The sequence below is a fragment of the Geotrypetes seraphini genome, chromosome 14 (assembly GCF_902459505.1).
Source record: "Geotrypetes seraphini chromosome 14, aGeoSer1.1, whole genome shotgun sequence".
NCBI lineage: Eukaryota > Metazoa > Chordata > Amphibia > Gymnophiona > Dermophiidae > Geotrypetes > Geotrypetes seraphini.
In genome coordinates, this window is record NC_047097.1 from 73884232 (window position 1) to 73901618 (window position 17387).

The window sequence follows — 17387 nt, forward strand, 5'->3', positions numbered from 1 at the left end:
GCAAAAATAAATTATTAAATGTTATATGTGAATCCTCAGTGTGAGGTCATGTGCTCTAAAGAGCGCTACCCCCAAAAAGAAAAAGAAAGCTTTGTTGCTCATAATTGGCCCCATTAAGACCAGTGGTGTATCTCAAAACCACTGTTGGCCGCACACCAATGTTTCACCTGTGTGCAAGAAAAATGAAATAAAGGTATACTTGCAATGGGTCTGTAATTTGTTTTAATAGAAATAGTTTCTTTATGATTCTTTATGATCGGAGAAACCAAAGTATGACCCAACTCATTTGGAAATAGCCCGTTAATCAAAAAATAACTAATCGAATTGAACAAATCTGCCTTAAAAGTAATTGGGGCCTTCTTCATAATTGTCGAAGAACCCGTATCTAATAAACAGCTTGACTTAACATATTTGTTATACAACTTAATAAATTATTGCCAATCTGGGATGTCAGATTCATTCCAGTACATGTCAGCCCTTACACCTTCTCTCAGCTGCACTGGTTGACAATGGGGAAGATCATTAGTAGATTGTAAAGTAGCCCTTAAAGTACAAATTGTATTTTTTTTTTAAATAAATCTTTATTCGTTTTCAAAAATTACAACAAATGTACAATAATCCATCAGAAATATATTAATTAATCACTTGACAATCTTATTTGTAATCTTCCAAATACATAAATATAAAAGAATCCCACCCCTCCCTCCCATATACTAATAATTAACAATTATCAATTCTTATCATTCACCCTCCCTCTATCTTTTCCAATACTGAGGTGTTTAAGATGTCTGATCATTAGAATAAATAATCAATGGCCCCCAAATCTTTTTAAACTTATTATAATTACCTTGTTGTATAGCAAGCACCCTTTCCATTTTATAAATATGGCATACTGAATTCCACCAAAAAGTATAATTTAGTTTAGTATAATCTTTCCAATTTCCTGTAATCTGCTGAATGGCAACCCCTGTTAATATTAATAAAAGTTTATTATTATTCACTGAAATTTGGCTTTTAAATCTCATTGATGTACCAAATAATACAGTATCATATGAAAGGCCAACATTATTTTCTAACAAAGAATTAATTTGGGGCCAAATTAACTTCCAAAAGGTATTTATATAGGGACAGAAAAATATCAAATGATCTAATGTCCCAGCTTCTAAACCACAATGGCAGCATCTATTGGACCTTGAACTATCCAACTTCTGTAAACGAACTGGGGTCCATAAAGCTCTATGGAACCAAAAAAAACAAGTCTCTCTCATAGATGCTGCCCTTGTAGTTTTTATTCTCCAAGACCAAAAACGTGGCCATTGAGAGGCAGAAATTCGGTGCCCAAGCTCAATGCTCCAAATATCCCTAAGAACAGTTTTTTGTTTTTTATTCAAATATCCATATAACAATTTATACCACTGTGCGGCTTGGTGGCCCAAGAAATCCGCCTGAAAGCACATGAATTCCAAACTATACTGAGAATTAAGAACTTTCCATTCAGGGAACCCTTCCTGAATAGCCTGCTTCAACTGCAACCATTTAAAACTTTGTGATTTATTTAAACCAAATTTATGTTGCAATTGTGAAAAACTAAGCAATGATCCATTTATAATCACATCATTTAAAGTCCGTATACCTGCAATAATCCAATGCTTCCAAACGATTTTAAACCTGCCAATTTTGATCTTGGAGTTTACCCAAATGGATTGATTTAACGATTTAGAAATTGGGTCTGGTGATAAATTACTAATATAACGTAAAGTCTTCCAAGTATCCAACAAAATTCTATTATTTTTATATTTCCTGGGCAAATTTATACTAATAAGATGAGACAAATGCAAAGGAAACAGGAGCCGCCATTCCAAATACAACCAATCCGGTACATTTTCCATGAGATCTGGGAGGATCCAATACATACCCTGTCTTAAAATATAGGCTTGATGATACCTATAAAAATTTGGAAAATTTACCCCTCCCTCTATAATTGTCTTTTGTAGAGATACTAAAGCAATTCTAGGCTTTTTACCCAACCAAACAAATTTAGTAAGATTACCATTTAACCTTTTGTAAAATGACCCCTGGAAAAAAATTGGTATCATACTCATTTGATAACAAACCACAGGCAATATCATCATTTTGATCGTTTGAACTCTTCCCCACCAAGAAAGATGTAAAGGATTCCATTGCTCACACATCTCTGTTATCTTCTTAAATAAAAGTTTTTCATTCTCCTTCACTGTTTCTTCTATTGTGTTTTTAATGGTAATACCTAAGTATTTTAAACCCTCTTCTTTCCATATAAATGAGAAATGGTCAAATAAACCTTTGGTACAGTGAACATTAAGCGGGAGAACTTCAGACTTACTCCAATTAATCTTATAACCAGAAAATTTTCCAAACATCTCTATTAATTCAAGTAAACATGAAATAGTAGTTTCTGGTTCTCTCAAATAAAGCAGAATATCATCTGCATAAGCAGAGGGTTTAAATTCCCAATTCGAATAAGGAATACCTCGTATCCCCTTTGCCTGATTGATGGCTATTAACAAAGGTTCCAGGACAACATCAAAAAGCAAAGGAGATAAAGGACAACCTTGTCTAACTCCCCTTAGCAAGTTGAATCTATCTGACATGCTATTATTAATATATAATCTTGCACCAGGAGAGCTATACAATGTCTGAATCATCTGAATAAAACCAGACCTATACCAAACCATTTTAAAGCCTGATACATAAAAGACCATTCAACTCTATCAAAAGCCTTCTCTGCATCTAAAGATATCAGAAAAGCTGGATCTTTCATACTTTTTGTTAAATTTAGAGTGTGAAAAGCTAATCTGGTATTATTTGAAGAATGTCTCTTAGCAACGAATCCTGTTTGGTGAGTATCAATAATAAAAGGAAGAGCTTTAGCCAACCTTAGAGCCAATACTTTTGCAATAAGTTTTCCATCTACATTTATTAACGATATAGGCCTGTAATTTGAAACCAAAGTTGAATCTCTGTTTGGTTTTGGCAAAACAATAATTAAAGAATCAGCCATAGTACCTTTAATACAACCTTTATTCAGTTGATATTTATATAAATTTAATAGATAAGGCATAAGAACACTTTGAAATGATTTATAAAACTCAACAGTATATCCATTTTCACCTGGAGCGGATCCAACTCTAAGAGACTTCAATGCTGTTTCTAATTCTTTCAATGATATAGGATCTTCTAAACTTATTTTTATATGATCAGGAATATTTGGTCCATTAATAGAATTTAAAAATTCTAAACCATCTTGTTCTTTATTTTCATAAGATTCAGAAGAATATAAATCCTTATAAAAAGAAAGAAATTGCTTCAAGATATGATCATTTCCGGTGTGTGAACCTCCCCGTATATCCTTAATTGCAATAATTTTAGTTTTCCTTTTTTTTACTTTAAGAAAATTTGCTAATAATCTTCCTGCCTTATTTGAGTTACCATAATATTGAGCTTGCTGAGAAAATAAATCTTTTCTTACAAATTGGGAAGCTATCTCATTATATTTGGCTTTTACTTTTAATAATTTTTGTAAAGAATATTGTTCCCACCTATTAATTAATTTATTCTCCAATATCTTAATTTCTTTTTCCAAATCATAAAATTGCTTTTTAAGTTGTTTTTTAATATATGCCGAATAAGAAATAATGTTTCCTCTCATAGTTGCTTTAAAAGCATCCCACAACGTTTCAATACTTATATCATCAGCAGAATTAATGTGGAAAAATTCACTCATTTTTGACTTTAAATCTTCAACAAATTTTAAGTCAGCAAGCAAACCATTATCAAATCTCCACAATGGTTTTGGACATTCTTGTTCACCAAATTGCAATTCAATCCACACACCACCATGATCAGATAAAATTATAGGATCTATAACTGCATTCTTTGAACTATATTATTGGAAACAAAAATGTAATCAATTCTCGAAAATGAATTATGGACCTGTGAACAAAATGAAAATTCTCGATCATTAAAATGAAGAATACGCCATATATCAACTAAATCACATGACTGTATTAAATTATCTAACCCTAATGATTTCATAATTCTACTTGGCCTTTTATCAATAATTGGATCCATTACAGCATTGAAATCTCTAGCCACCACTAAATTAGTAGCAGCCAGTGGTAGTAACAACTGTTGAATATTTTTTTTTAAACTCCATTTGATTCGAATTCGGAGCGTACATATTGAATAAATCCAGGGCAGTATTTCCCATAATCATTTTAATATGTACCCATCTTCCTAAAGGATCCACAGCTACTAATTGAAAGTCCGCTGAACATTTCCTACTTATTAGAATAGCAACCCCGGCCTTTTTCCCTACTGCTGGGGCAAAAAAACACTTAGAAACCCAACCTCCTGTTAGTTTCTTAGTTTCTGTTAATGACAGATGCGTCTCTTGGATAAAATATATATCCGCATTTTGTTTTTGTAAAAAATTTAATATTTTCTTCTTCTTCACTGGATGATTTAGGCCATTGACGTTTAAAGAAAAAACCTTAAAATCCATTTAAAATGTCATTTAAAAACTCACCTATAAATTTGATACACATGAAATGATCAGACACCATCACACCTGATAAATACATCCCACCATCTACTACTAAAAATTCATTCCATCAATCCATATTCCATCAATCCCACTTACCCCCAACCCTATCCCCTCCCAATCCTACCCCCCAAATAATTAATAATAGTGTAAACTTGATGACACACATATTAGATCAGACAGTAATAAACCCCGTAAAGACCATCTTTAAAACAACATTTTAGATAAAGTCATATACTAAAAATAAATTCAATTCATATAAAAAATTCATCAATTAATTACCTCTATGAAATAAACATTAAAATTAAAAAATTAAAATTAAATCAAATTTTATTTACCATGAAAAATACATATCTTCCCTTTTGTTTTAAATATTAATTAATGAGGAAAGCAATAAATATCCAGAAACATTACTCTCATTTATCTTCAATCTATCTATAGGCTTACTACATGAAATTTTCATTAATAAATTCATTTCCTAAATCAATACCCATATCTAAAATTCATTAAATCCTTGTAACCTATCTAAATAAAATTCTCCAATATTCCCTAATTCCATATTACTTCATCAAAGAATTGATTTGACCTAACCTTTAAAACAATGAATATTCCATTAAACATATTCAAATTAAATTCCCTATATGAAAGGATATTGTATTAAGGATATTAGCACCCATTATAAATTAATATTCATTACCATTCAATATTCCAATCCAATCTTTGCTGCTATAAAAAGTTACTCCATAAGTAAAATAGAATATAGCCTATGAAACTAAATTCTACACACAGAAAAAATATCTGATTCAAAATAATTATTTCCAACCATCTCTCTGTGCTATTTATCAATTGACACTATGAAATTTCAATGAAATCATATCAGTTACAGTCATGAATTCATCTTCTTTCTTTTATCCATCAATACTTTCAAAAATTCAGATGTTGATTGAAACTATTTTCATCATTATACAATGACACTTCATAACTGCGCTTCCTTTCATCCTGCTTTTTCCCTGTCTGCGGCATATTTATTATTAAAAATTCTGCTAATATGTCAACAGACGGAGATTTTTCATTACTTGATTGCTTTATAGAAGCAGTATCGGTTAACGTGTTCACTAATTTAAATAGTTCTCTACTGTTTATCTTGATTGTGCTTATTTTTTGTGCATAATGATTGGAGCGTATTGTGCCAATTCTTGAACTAAATAAGAGACATCTTCATGTGGGTCCAGATCAAAAAGATGTCATCAATGTATCTGATTCACATACAAATATGGGTAAACCATTCAGAATTATATAGATAAGTTTCTTCAGATTGGGTTACATACAGGTTGGCTACACTGGGGATCATGGCCACACCATGTTTCTGTAAATAGAATTTGCCATCAATTTCAAAAGGTTTTTTGTCAATTTTTCATTTTTTGCCTTGGGGTCACTTTCAGCCCTTTTTTTCCTCCGGGGGTATCTACTGTTTTCGCAATCCTAGTTACTTGAGCTCCTCAAGCCATTGAACCCTGTAATTTTGCATTGGCTATTTTCCCTTCCATTTCAAAAAAGGTACTGAGTGGCTTTAAGAAGTGTTCTTAATGTAATCAGACTATTTCAGGCTGTGACCCATATAATTGGTTTGTCCAGGCAGCCTGCCTCAGGGTGTTTTTTTTATTTTTTTTAAATATGTGTCCCATTTGACTGCTTAGACAGCAGTAGGACGCCTACTGCCACCTACAATCGGTCGTCCTTTATAGAATGTGCCCCAAAATGTCTATATGCTCGTCCCTTGGTAGCCAAATTCTTGAAAGAACTTTACCTCACCAAATCACCTATCAAGCCTGCACCTGTTGCTGGGATCTTAACATGCTACTATCAACTCTTATGATGTCTCTGAGCCACTTACAACTTGCTTTCTCAAACATCTCACTTGGAAAGTCATTTTCCTTATAGCTCTCATGACTGCATGCCTTGTGAGTGAACTTCAAGCACTTATGTCTCTCTTATGTCTGATTTTCCCTATACAAGATTCTATCATGACAGAGTAGTACTCCAAACTCATCCAAAATTCCTGCCCAAACTCATCTCAGAATTCCACTTCAACCAGTCCATATTACTGCCTGTTTTCTTTCCAAAACCGCCTTTGCTTCCTGGAGAGGCAGCTTTTCACATGGATTGCAAATGTGCTCTGGCATACTAACTGGACTGGACCAAACCTCATAGAGGATCCTCTCAGCTCTTTGTGGCTTTTGACTCTAACAGACTCAGAGTTTCCATTACCAAAAGAACCATCTCCACTTGGCTGGCAGACTATATCTCCTTTGTGTATACTCAGGCTGAGTTGATGCTATAGGGCTAAGTAACAGCCCCCAATGTTCAAGCTATGGCTGCTTCGATAGCTCATTTCTGCTCTGCATCCATTGAGGTCACTTGCAAAGTGGTCCCTTGGTTCTCAATACATGCTTCTCATATTGTTTGGAACAAAACTTCCGAAGAAACAGTCGGTTTGCTCAAGCAGTTCTGAAGACTCTTTTTACTTTCTGAGCACCAACTTTCCCTCCAACCCTCTTGGGTTTTGCCAGGATCATGTTTGTGTGTCCACTATCCTCATCCAGAGTCATGATCCAGCAGCTTGGGAGTCTCATATGTGAGCATATTAGCCTGCTTGTTCTCGGAGAAAACAGTTGTTCTTTGAGGACAGCAGTTATATATTCTCTCGACCTGCTTGGCAGATATATATTCTCACAACCTACCCACCTCCTCTAGTTGGCTTCTTACCTTTGGTATTCAATTGATGGTCCCGTGATCTGCTGATAGGTGGGAAAAAAACAGCATGCATGCGGTATGGGCACTATCTAAAAATTGAAAGTGATAGTGCACTTGGTAGTGTCTGTATTATGTTAATGTTTTATTAGTATTTGTTATACCATATCAGCATATTATCCCAGGACAAGCAGGCAGCATATTCTCAACAGTGGATGACATCACCGATGGAGCCCCACAGCGGACAGCCTCAAAAGCAGACTCGCTTGAAGATCTTTGTAAGAGCTTCCAAGTGCTGCACTGCGCACGAGTGCCTTCCCGACCGAGTTAGGGCGCGTGTCTCCTATGAGGAACCTCAGTTCAAAATTTTCCGTGGAGCCGAGAAGTTCTCTTCTTTAGCTCTGCAGCCTTCATTGCCTTCTCTCACCGCGGCTTTTGTTATTTTATTAGTCGCTGTGCTCGCGTTTCGTTATTCTTTTCTTTCTAACATACCATATTTTTTTAAAAAAAACAACAGACTTTTATTTTTTCTTCCGGCCTAGGCCTAGCCACTTACCTCGTTCGGTATGTCGGGCTTCGTTTTTTCTATGTCCCAACCTCTAACCAGGTTCAAAAAGTGTAGCCAGTGCAACAAGACCCTTTCAATCATCGATCCCAATAGTCGGTGTATTGTTTGTCTGGGTCCTGAACATTGTTCCAACGCTTGTTTACGCTGTGCTACCCTCCAACCTCGGGCCCTTTGTCGGCCAAACTTCTTCAACTTTTTGGCATGATGGACCAGCTGGCTGACAAAGTCTCGACCTCGGCTTCGGGGACTGCCTCGACCTCTAAGTCCTCGACCTCGACTCCAGCTTCTGCCTCCACCAACGCCTCGACCTCAACTCCTTCAGCCTCGAAGGCCTTGGCGGCACCTCCTCTGAAGACCTCGACGGGTAAGTCTCCTGTCTCTCCTTCAGGTATTACTTCTAAGAAGCCTCCAGAGTCACAGGTATCCCAGGCCATATCTACCGGCCTACCTGCCTCAACTAGACCTCCAGCTAAGCATGCCTCCAAGCATCGGGAATACTCAACCTCGAGGTCGCCCTCCTTGGAGCGCACTGTTGCATCTTCGAGACCTGATCCTTTTGTCTCGGTGCCTATGTTCGAGGACATTTTAAAAGCCATTCTGACCACGAAGATTTCCTCGGTCATGGCTCAACTCCTCCCGTCCTCGACCCAGCTTCATGTGAGCCAGCCTGAGCGGCAGTCTGAGACCCTGGTGGAAGCACCTAGAGGCAAGCCTTGGAAGTTTCGCCGGTTCTCGTCCAGTGACTCTTCACCTACTCCTCGGACACAGTCTCCTCCATCTTGACCGAAGCATCGCTCGAGGCATTCAAGGCATCTCGCTTCCAAACTTCGTCAGAAGACACCTCTTCAACAGAAACCTTCGCCTTCTTTGGATACTGAGACTTCTATGCCTTGTCTATCCAAGGCTACTGAGACTTCTTCCAAATCTAAACATAAGTCTCGCAAAGCTATTACACCGGCTGCTTCTCCTCGAAGTCCATCGAGGTTGAGGACTCCTCTAACGATACCGCCTCCGAGGGAGCCTTCTCCTCCTGCCTCAACCCACTCTGTTCCTCGAACCCCGGGAATTTCACCATCGAGGGTTTTGAAGCGCAAACACTCACTCACTCCTCCTCACGCAGGTAGTGCAGCTTCCTCAATCACTGTGCGCCTCGACTCTGAGCCTCTGTCTCAGTATTCCAGAGAGGCTTCTCCCTCCTACTCAGTAGTTCCTCGGTCTCGCACTCCTTCTCCGGAAGATGCCTCAACCTCGAAGTCTGCCTCTTTTGCCAGGTTCATCTTCGACATGGGACAAGCTCTTCAACTGGATCTCCACTCTGATTCCAAGTATACACCTGAATACTTGGCTGACATGGAGTTGACTCATTTATCCAAGGAGACCTTGAGGCTTCCTATGACTCCAGTATTGAAGCAAACTTTCTTAAGGAATATGGAAACTCCTTATTCCATTACAGCCATTCCATCCAAGCTGGAATCCAGGTATCGCACAATACCCTGCAAAGGCTTCGAGAAATCTCAATTATCCCATCAGTCTTTGGTGGTGGAATCTTCTTTAAAGAAAGCTCATCCATCTAAGCTTTACGCTGCGGTCCCTCCAGGCAGGGAGGGTCGTACCATGGACAAGTTTGGCCGCAGAATTCCACGATGGCTAACAGAATTCTCAATTATAACTACATTTTCATGGCTTATTTCAACCATTTCCTCAAATTACTGCCTAAATTCTACCCGGCTCTTGAGGAACAAAGTCTTCCAGAATTCAAACAGATCATCAGAACTCTGTCTCAACTTCGCCTCTTCATGTTGCAAGCCACATACAATGCTTTTGAGCTCTCTTCTAGAGTTTCGGCCTTTGCAGTAGTCATGCGCCGTCTTGCCTGGCTCCGCATTGTTGATATGGATCCCAATCTGCAGGATTGTCTAGCCAACTTGCCTTGCCAGGGGAATGAACTCTTTGATGACTATTGAAGCTGCTACAAAGTGCCTCTCTGAACATGAGCGCTCTTTTGCTTCCTTGATTCAGCTGAAGCCTAAGACCCCTGCTGCTCGGCCATACAAACAACCACCGCGTCGTTATCCCCCAAAAATGACACCAGCTTTCTCCAGGCCTTCGCCTAGGCCTCCACAACAACAACGACAGCAGAAGGCTCAGACTCCTGCTGCGACTAAACCAGCTCAGTCTTTTTGACATTCCCATTCTGAGCATGCCAACCTCCCTGCATCACAATTCTTTTCTGCCCATAGGAGGTCGTCTTCACCATTTTTATCACCAGTGGGAGATGATCACCTCAGATCTCTGGGTTCTCACCATCCTTCGGGAGGGATACTCACTTCACTTTCTTCAGTGCCTCCAGATCGCCCTCCAAGAGAGTGTCCTTCCAATTTGTCACAAATTCCCCTTCTTCTTCAGGAAGCTCAAGCTCTTCTTCACCTTCGAGCTGTCGTGGAGGTTCCTCTAAACCAACGGGACACGGGCTTTTATTCCCGTTATTTTCTAGTCCCAAAGAACACAATAGTCTGTTGGGTCGCTGCAATAACCCCTTCTGGACCTCAGAGCCCTCAACAAATTTCTAGTCAAAGAGAAGTTTCGGATGCTATCATTACCAACCTTATATTCCCTGATGGATCAGGGAGATTGGCTATGCTCTCTGGATCTCAAAGAGGCCCAATTCATCCAGCCTCTCGCAAATATCTTCGATTCAGGGTGGGGAATCTTCATCTACAATACAGAGTTCTTCCTTTCGGACTCGCCTCATCCCCCAGAGTCTTCACGAAATGTCTGGTGGTAATGGCTGCAGCCCAGGGTCTCCACGTTTTTCCATACCTGGACAACTGGCTTATCAAGGCCCCTTCTCAACAAGGGGTTATTGCAGCAACCCAACAGACTATGTTCCTCCAAAGTCTGGCGTTCAAAGTCAACTTTCCAAAATCCCAGCTGACCCCATCTTAGTCTCTCCAATTCATTGGGGCCACTCTAGACACTGTCCAGCTCAGAGCGTTTCTACCTCCATCACGTCAGGATACCCTCATTCGCCTTTGCCATCAAGTGTCTCATCTCACATCAATTTCAGCAAGACAAATGATGGTTCTGCTCGGTCACATGGCTTCTACAGTTCACGTGACTCCTTTTGCCAGACTTCACCTTCGCATACCTCAGTGGACCCTGGCATCTCAGTGGCAACAAGCTACCGACCCGCTTTCTCAACAAATTACAGTAACTCCTTTGTTGAAGCAGTCTCTCCACTGGTGGATGCTCTCTTCCAATCTTTCCAGAGGTTTGCTGTTCCACAATCTCCCTCATCAGAAGGTTCTCACAACAGACTTGTCAACCTATGCATGGGGAGCCCATCTCGACGGACTCTGTACCCAAAGTCATTGGACTCCTGCGGACCATCTTTGTCACATCAATCTGTTGGAACTCAGAGCGATTTTCAATGCTCTCAAAGCTTTTCAACACCTTCTTCACGACAACGTTGTCCTTGTCCAGACGGACAACCAAGTTGCCATGTACTATATCAACAAACAGAGAGGTACAGGATCTCACTCCCTTTGTCAAGAAGCTCTGAAGCTGTGGGATTGGGCAATCCATCAGAACATCTTTCTCAGAACTGCATATATTCAAGGTCAGCACAACTGTCTGGCGGACAAATTGAGTCGTCTTTTGCAATCTTACGAATGGACACTCAATTCCTCGCCTCTACGTCAGGTGTTTGCTCAATGGGGGACCCCTCAGATAGACCTCTTTGCATCTCCTCTCAACAACAAGCTGCCTCAGTTCTGCTCTCGAATATACTCTCCCCAGCGTCTCGAGGCAGATGCTTTTCTCCTGGATTGGACGGGTCATTTTCTCCATGCCTTCCCTCCATTCCCTCTGATTCTCAAGACTCTTGTCAAACTCAAGACAGAACATGCCACCATGATTCTGATAACTCCTCAGTGGCCCAGACAACCGTGGTACTCCCTTCTACTTCAACTCAGCACCAGGGAGACCTCTGCTTCTACCAGTTTTTCCCTCTCTTCTTACTCAGAATTAAGGATCCTTGTTACATCCCAACCTGCAGTCTCTACACTTAACAGCTTGGTACCTTTCAACCTAATAGACTCTATACAGTTCTCTCAGTCTGTACAAGATATTTTGGTAGCTTCCAGAAAGCCATCCACTCGGTAATGTTACGGCCAGAAATGGACTAGATTTTCTGCTTGGTGTTCCACTCGCCATATGGAGCCAATGTCTACCTCCTTGGCTTCTGTTTTGGATTATTTACTTCACTTATCACATTCGGGACTTCAGTCTACATCTATCCGAGTCCATCTCAGTGCGATTGCTGCTTTTCATCAGCCTCTTGATGGGAAACCTCTGTCTGCACATCCTGTGGTTTCCTGCTTTATGAAAGGACTTTTTAATGTTCATCCACCACTTAAACCACCCCCAGTGATCTGGGATCTCAATGTTGTTTTGGCTCAATTGATGAAGCCTCCATTTGAACTAATTGATAAGGCTCATCTCAAATACCTTACTTGGAAAGTAGTTTTCCTGATTGTCCTCACGTCTGCTCGAAGAGTCAGTGAGTTACAAGCTTTGGTTGCGGATCCACCTTTAACAGTTTTCCATCATGACAAGGTGGTCCTCCATACTCATCCAAAATTCTTACCTAAAGTTATTTCAGAATTTCACATCAATCAATCTATTGTTCTTCCAATATTTTTTCCAAAGCCTCATTCTCACCCTGGAGAAGTGGCTCTCCATACTTTGGACTACAAGCATGCCTTGGCTTTCTACTTGCAATGCACTCAACCTCACAGAACAGCCCCACAACTTTTCATCTCCTTCAATCCAAATAAGTTGGGGCATCCTGTCTCGAAGCGAACCATCTCCAACTGGATGGCTGCTTGCATCTCTTTCTGCTATGCTCAGGCTGGTCTCCCTCTGCAGGTTTGAGTCACGGGCCACAGAGTTAGAGCTATGGCAGCATCTGTAGCTTTCCTCAGATCAACTCCTATTGAGGAAATCTGCAAGGCTTGCACTTAGTCCTCGGTTCATACATTCACCTCTCATTACTGTCTGGATACTTTCTCCAGAAGGGATGTCCATTTTGACCAATCTGTTTTGCAAAATCTTTTTTCTTAACTTGCCAACTCTCCCTCCATCCCATTATGCTTAGCTTGGAGGTCACCTACTGTTGAGAATATGCTGCCTGCTTGTTCTGGGATAAAGCACAGTTACTTACCATAACAGTTGTTATCCAGGGACAGCAGGCAGATATTCTCACAACCCATCCTCCTCCCCTGGTTGGCTTCTTAGCTAGGTATCTGAACTGAGTTTCCTCACAGGAGACGCGCACCCTAACTCGGGCGGGAAGGTACTCACGCATGCTCAGTGAAGCACTCGGAAGCTCTTACAAAGATCTTCAAGCAAGTCTGCTTTCGAGGCTGTCCGCTGCGGGGCTCCGTAGGTGATGTCACCCACTGTTGAGAATGTCTGCCTGCTGTCCCTGGATAACAACTGTTACAGTAAGTAACTGTGCTTTTCAGACCTAAGCGGTTTACACCCACATGATGATGTCACCCACATGTGAGAATATATGCTTGCTGTCCTTTGCTTTTTCCTGCCACATTTACCATGTTTTTTTTCCAAAAACTAAGTTGAAGCATATTAGATATTACATGTGAGGCCAAATCAATGCTGATGGTGGTGGTGTGTACTGCCATTTGGCAGAACCTGGGTATTGTCCTTAGTTCGGGTTATTTGCTCTCTGGGTTGGGGATATTATAGGAGTAGTATTCACAATTCCTAGGGAAGAAGGAGTTCTAGCCATTTGCAGCAGTAATGCCTAGTGATTGAAGTTGGGGCCTGCAATCACAAGAGCCCCAGAGCATGGCCTCAGGTTCAGAACAGCCACTGCAAGGACTAGGCTAAGTGAACTAAAAGTTGAAAATAAGAGCAAAATTCTCAGTTGATTTGCAAATGAATGTTATGAACCCTAGACCCTAAAGGAGGCAAGTTCCAATGACCTGGAAGCCTAAAGTAGCAAGAAAAGCCTGCTGGGCAAAGGTAGCACAATTAGAGGAAAAAGGGGAAACCAGCAGCTTGCAGTAAGACAGAAAGAAAGCTAAAAGACCAGCAAATGGACAGGCTGATATTTTACTGTTGATCCAATATGGTTTCTTTAAGCACAGAGAGGTTAAGTGACTTTCTGAAGGTCACACAGTGAGCAATGGGTAGGGTAATGAGCCTGGGGTCTCCAGGAACAGCAAATTCATTTCCACTCTTTCAGTTCTAGCTCTGCTGATTTTAATCCTACTTTAATTATTTTGCTGGAAACCTATTTCTGCTGAGAAAGTGTTATCGGTGTACTCAAATTATTTTTATAGTGTAAAAAGCAGCAGTTCCACAGTAATAAGCAAAACTAAGGCAGCTGAAAAGTCCTCAGTTTTAGTGCTCGACCCCCAGTATATTACAAGAATGACATTTTGGATGTTTCCCTTGGAGTGCTAAAGTGCTTTGTCACAGCCAGCTTCTGTTCTCATAATATGTCATCATTAAAAGAGACGGTAGCTTTTACGGCTGGCAGTATGTCTCTATAACACAGCTTGCCATTCATTCTACCTGCAAGACTGTTGTATCTATGCAAGAAAGAATGCACTGGTGACCAGAATCTCTCTCACTATGTATATAGAGCTTTTTGTCAAACTTGCTTGTTTTTGTTTTCTTTCAGGCGCCAGACAGTAACAAGCACACCCTGCTGGATTGAACTGCACCTTAATGGGCCCCTGCAATGGCTAGACAAGGTTCTGACCCAAATGGGCTCCCCCATTCATCGCTGTACAAGTGTCTCTTAAATGAACATATCTTGCTTGGGGAAAAAGATACACACAGAATGGAAAGAATGGACTCCATTTGTCAAAGCGATACGTGAAATAAAAGCCAAGCAAAAGCTGGTGTTCACAGGCATCCTGTATTTATAAAACAAACTACAAAGCCAGGCAGTTGTGGAAATTAGATGTACACTTAGTCACTTTATAGAAACAACTGCACTTTGGTTCCAAGAATTTCAGACTGTTTGGTATCAGTAAATTAGATTGTACTTTTGACAGGTAAATACTCTTCCTCTATATTGTGGCCGACACAAAAGCCTTTTGTAATGTAACACTCTGTACCTATGTCTGAAACACTTTTCCAGGTACCCTAATGCAGAGTCAAACTTTTGCTAGAAATAATGGATTAGGATGTGGACTGTCTTTGTCAAGTGGGTTTTAAGATTGAGGAAGTCTTCCAGTGTGTAGTTAGACGAGGATTAGTCTTGCATTATCTTTACTGGCAAAATACTGGGATGGGAAGAAGGAATGGTCCACAAGCATGATTGCCTTTTGAGCAAGATAAATACAATTGCTATAACATTCTTGACTGATTAATACGGGATTGGAATGAGCTGTACTGAGCTGGAAGATGTTCTTTCCTTTCACTATAGACTGATTCAGTAATATTCAGGAGAAGCAGTATTGCAACATCAAGGAAGCTTTCTTCAGTGTTTGCACAAGTAAATATTCTAAAATGTAATTTATTGAGAAAGTTTTGCCCTTAAACTAGAAGATTAAACTCATAAGAATTGCCGCTGCTGGGTCAGACCAGTGGTCCATTGGTCCATCGTGCCCAGCAGTCTGCTCCCGCGGTGGCCCTTAGGTCGAAGACCAGTGCCCTGATTGAGTCTAGCCTCACCTGCATATGTTCTGGTTCAGCAGGAACTTATCTAACTTTGTCTTGAATCCCTGGAGGGTGTTTTTCCTTATTACAGCCTCTGGAAGAGCGTTCCAGATTTCTACCACTCTCTGGGTGAAGAAGAACTAACCCCTTTTAACTTTAGAGAGTGCCCTCTCGTTCTCTCTACCTTGGAGAGGCTGAACAACTTGTCTTTATCTACTAAGTCTATTCTCTTCATTATCTTGAATGTTTTGATCATGTCCCCTCTCAATCTCTTTTCAAGGGAGAAGAGGCCCAGTTTCTCTAATCTCTCACTGTATGGCAACTCCTCCAGCCCCTTAACTGTTTTAGTCGCTCTTCTCTGGATCCTTTTGAGTAGTACTATGTCCTTCTTCATGTTCGGCAACCAGTGCTGGACGCAGTATTCTAGGTGGGGCATACCATGGCCCGGTACAGCGGCATGATAACCTTCTCCGATCTATTTGTGATCCCCTTCGTAATCATTCCTAGCATTCTATTTGCCCTTTTTGCCGCTGCCGCGCATTGCGCGGATGGCTTCACTGACTTGTCTACCAGTACTCCCAAGTATCTTTCCTGGGAGTCTCTCAGAGTACTGCACCGGACATTCTGTATTCATGTACTCTTCTATGCTTGCAAAACTGCCATCATTTCCTATTTTTTATTAAAAGCAGACTTAGCTACACAAGACATTATAATGAGCAAGCTCAGGGTTTCTATAGTGTGGCTCCCCCTGTGGCATGCATTACATTATACTGTGTTCTTTTCTATGGTTGTTTATCCTAGGATAAGCAGGCAGCATATTCTTACATTTGGGTGACGTCATCCACAGAGCCCGGTACGGACAGTATAAAAAATAAACTGTCAGTTTAAGTTTTAAGAAACTTCGTGACTGGCCACTCCGCACATGCGTGACTGCCTACCCACCCGCTGAGGCTTGTGGCACCTCAGTTCTTCGTTTTCTGCAGAGCAAAGAAGTACTGTTTGGCTGGACTTTGTTCAGTCTAAGTTTGCCTTCCCCCTTTCACGTGTTTTTCTTTTTTCTTTCTTTTTTCCTGATAATCTCGGTGACAATTGAGTTCAATTTAGCTGAAGTAATTTTTCTGTCTGTGTCGAGATTGTTGAGTTTTTGGCGTGGTGTGATCTTCATCATCAAGGTGCTTCATCATCCTCCATACTTTCAGTGTTGAAATATCTTCTACATTTATCCAACTCGGGTCTTAAAACCACTTCAGTCAGAGTTCATCTTAGTGCTATCAGTGCTTTCCATGTTCAAGTCAACAATAAATCTCTTGCGGTTCATCCTCTTGTTTCCAGATTTATGAAGGGTCTTTTCAACATCAAACCACCTCTCAAACCGCCTTCAGTGGTTTGGGATCTTAATGTTGTTCTCACCAGACTGATGAAGCCTCCATTTGAGCCAGTGTCTTCTGCTCACTTGGAAAGTGGTATTTTTAATCTCCAACACTTCTTCTCGTCGAGTGAGTGAGCTTCAAGCATTGGTGTCAGACCCATCTTTTACAGTTTTTCACCATGATAAAGTAGTTCTCTACACCCATCCAAAATTTTTGCCAATCAATCGATTGTGCTTCCAGTTTTCTTTCCGAAGCCTCATACCCTGGTGAAGCAGCTCTTCATACATTGGACTGCAAACGAGCACTAGCTTATTACTTACAAAGGACTCAGTCTCACCTGACATCTTCTCAACTGTTTATCTCCTTTGATCCCAACAGATTAGAGTAACCAAAAGAACTATTTCCACATGGCTTGCAG

General features: G+C 40.4%; 1 protein-coding gene across 1 annotated transcript in view; it reads left to right on the top strand.

Annotated features, from left to right (window-relative positions):
- Positions 1–15608, top strand: part of SMAD3 (SMAD family member 3) — a 115276-nt gene extending 99668 nt beyond the window's left edge. The window contains exon 9 of the mRNA XM_033920990.1: positions 14614–15608. Within this exon, the coding sequence (XP_033776881.1) occupies positions 14614–14737 (124 nt within the window). The 3' untranslated portion in view covers positions 14738–15608. The remainder of the gene's footprint in view (positions 1–14613) is intronic.
- The last annotated feature ends 1779 nt before the right edge of the window (positions 15609–17387 follow it).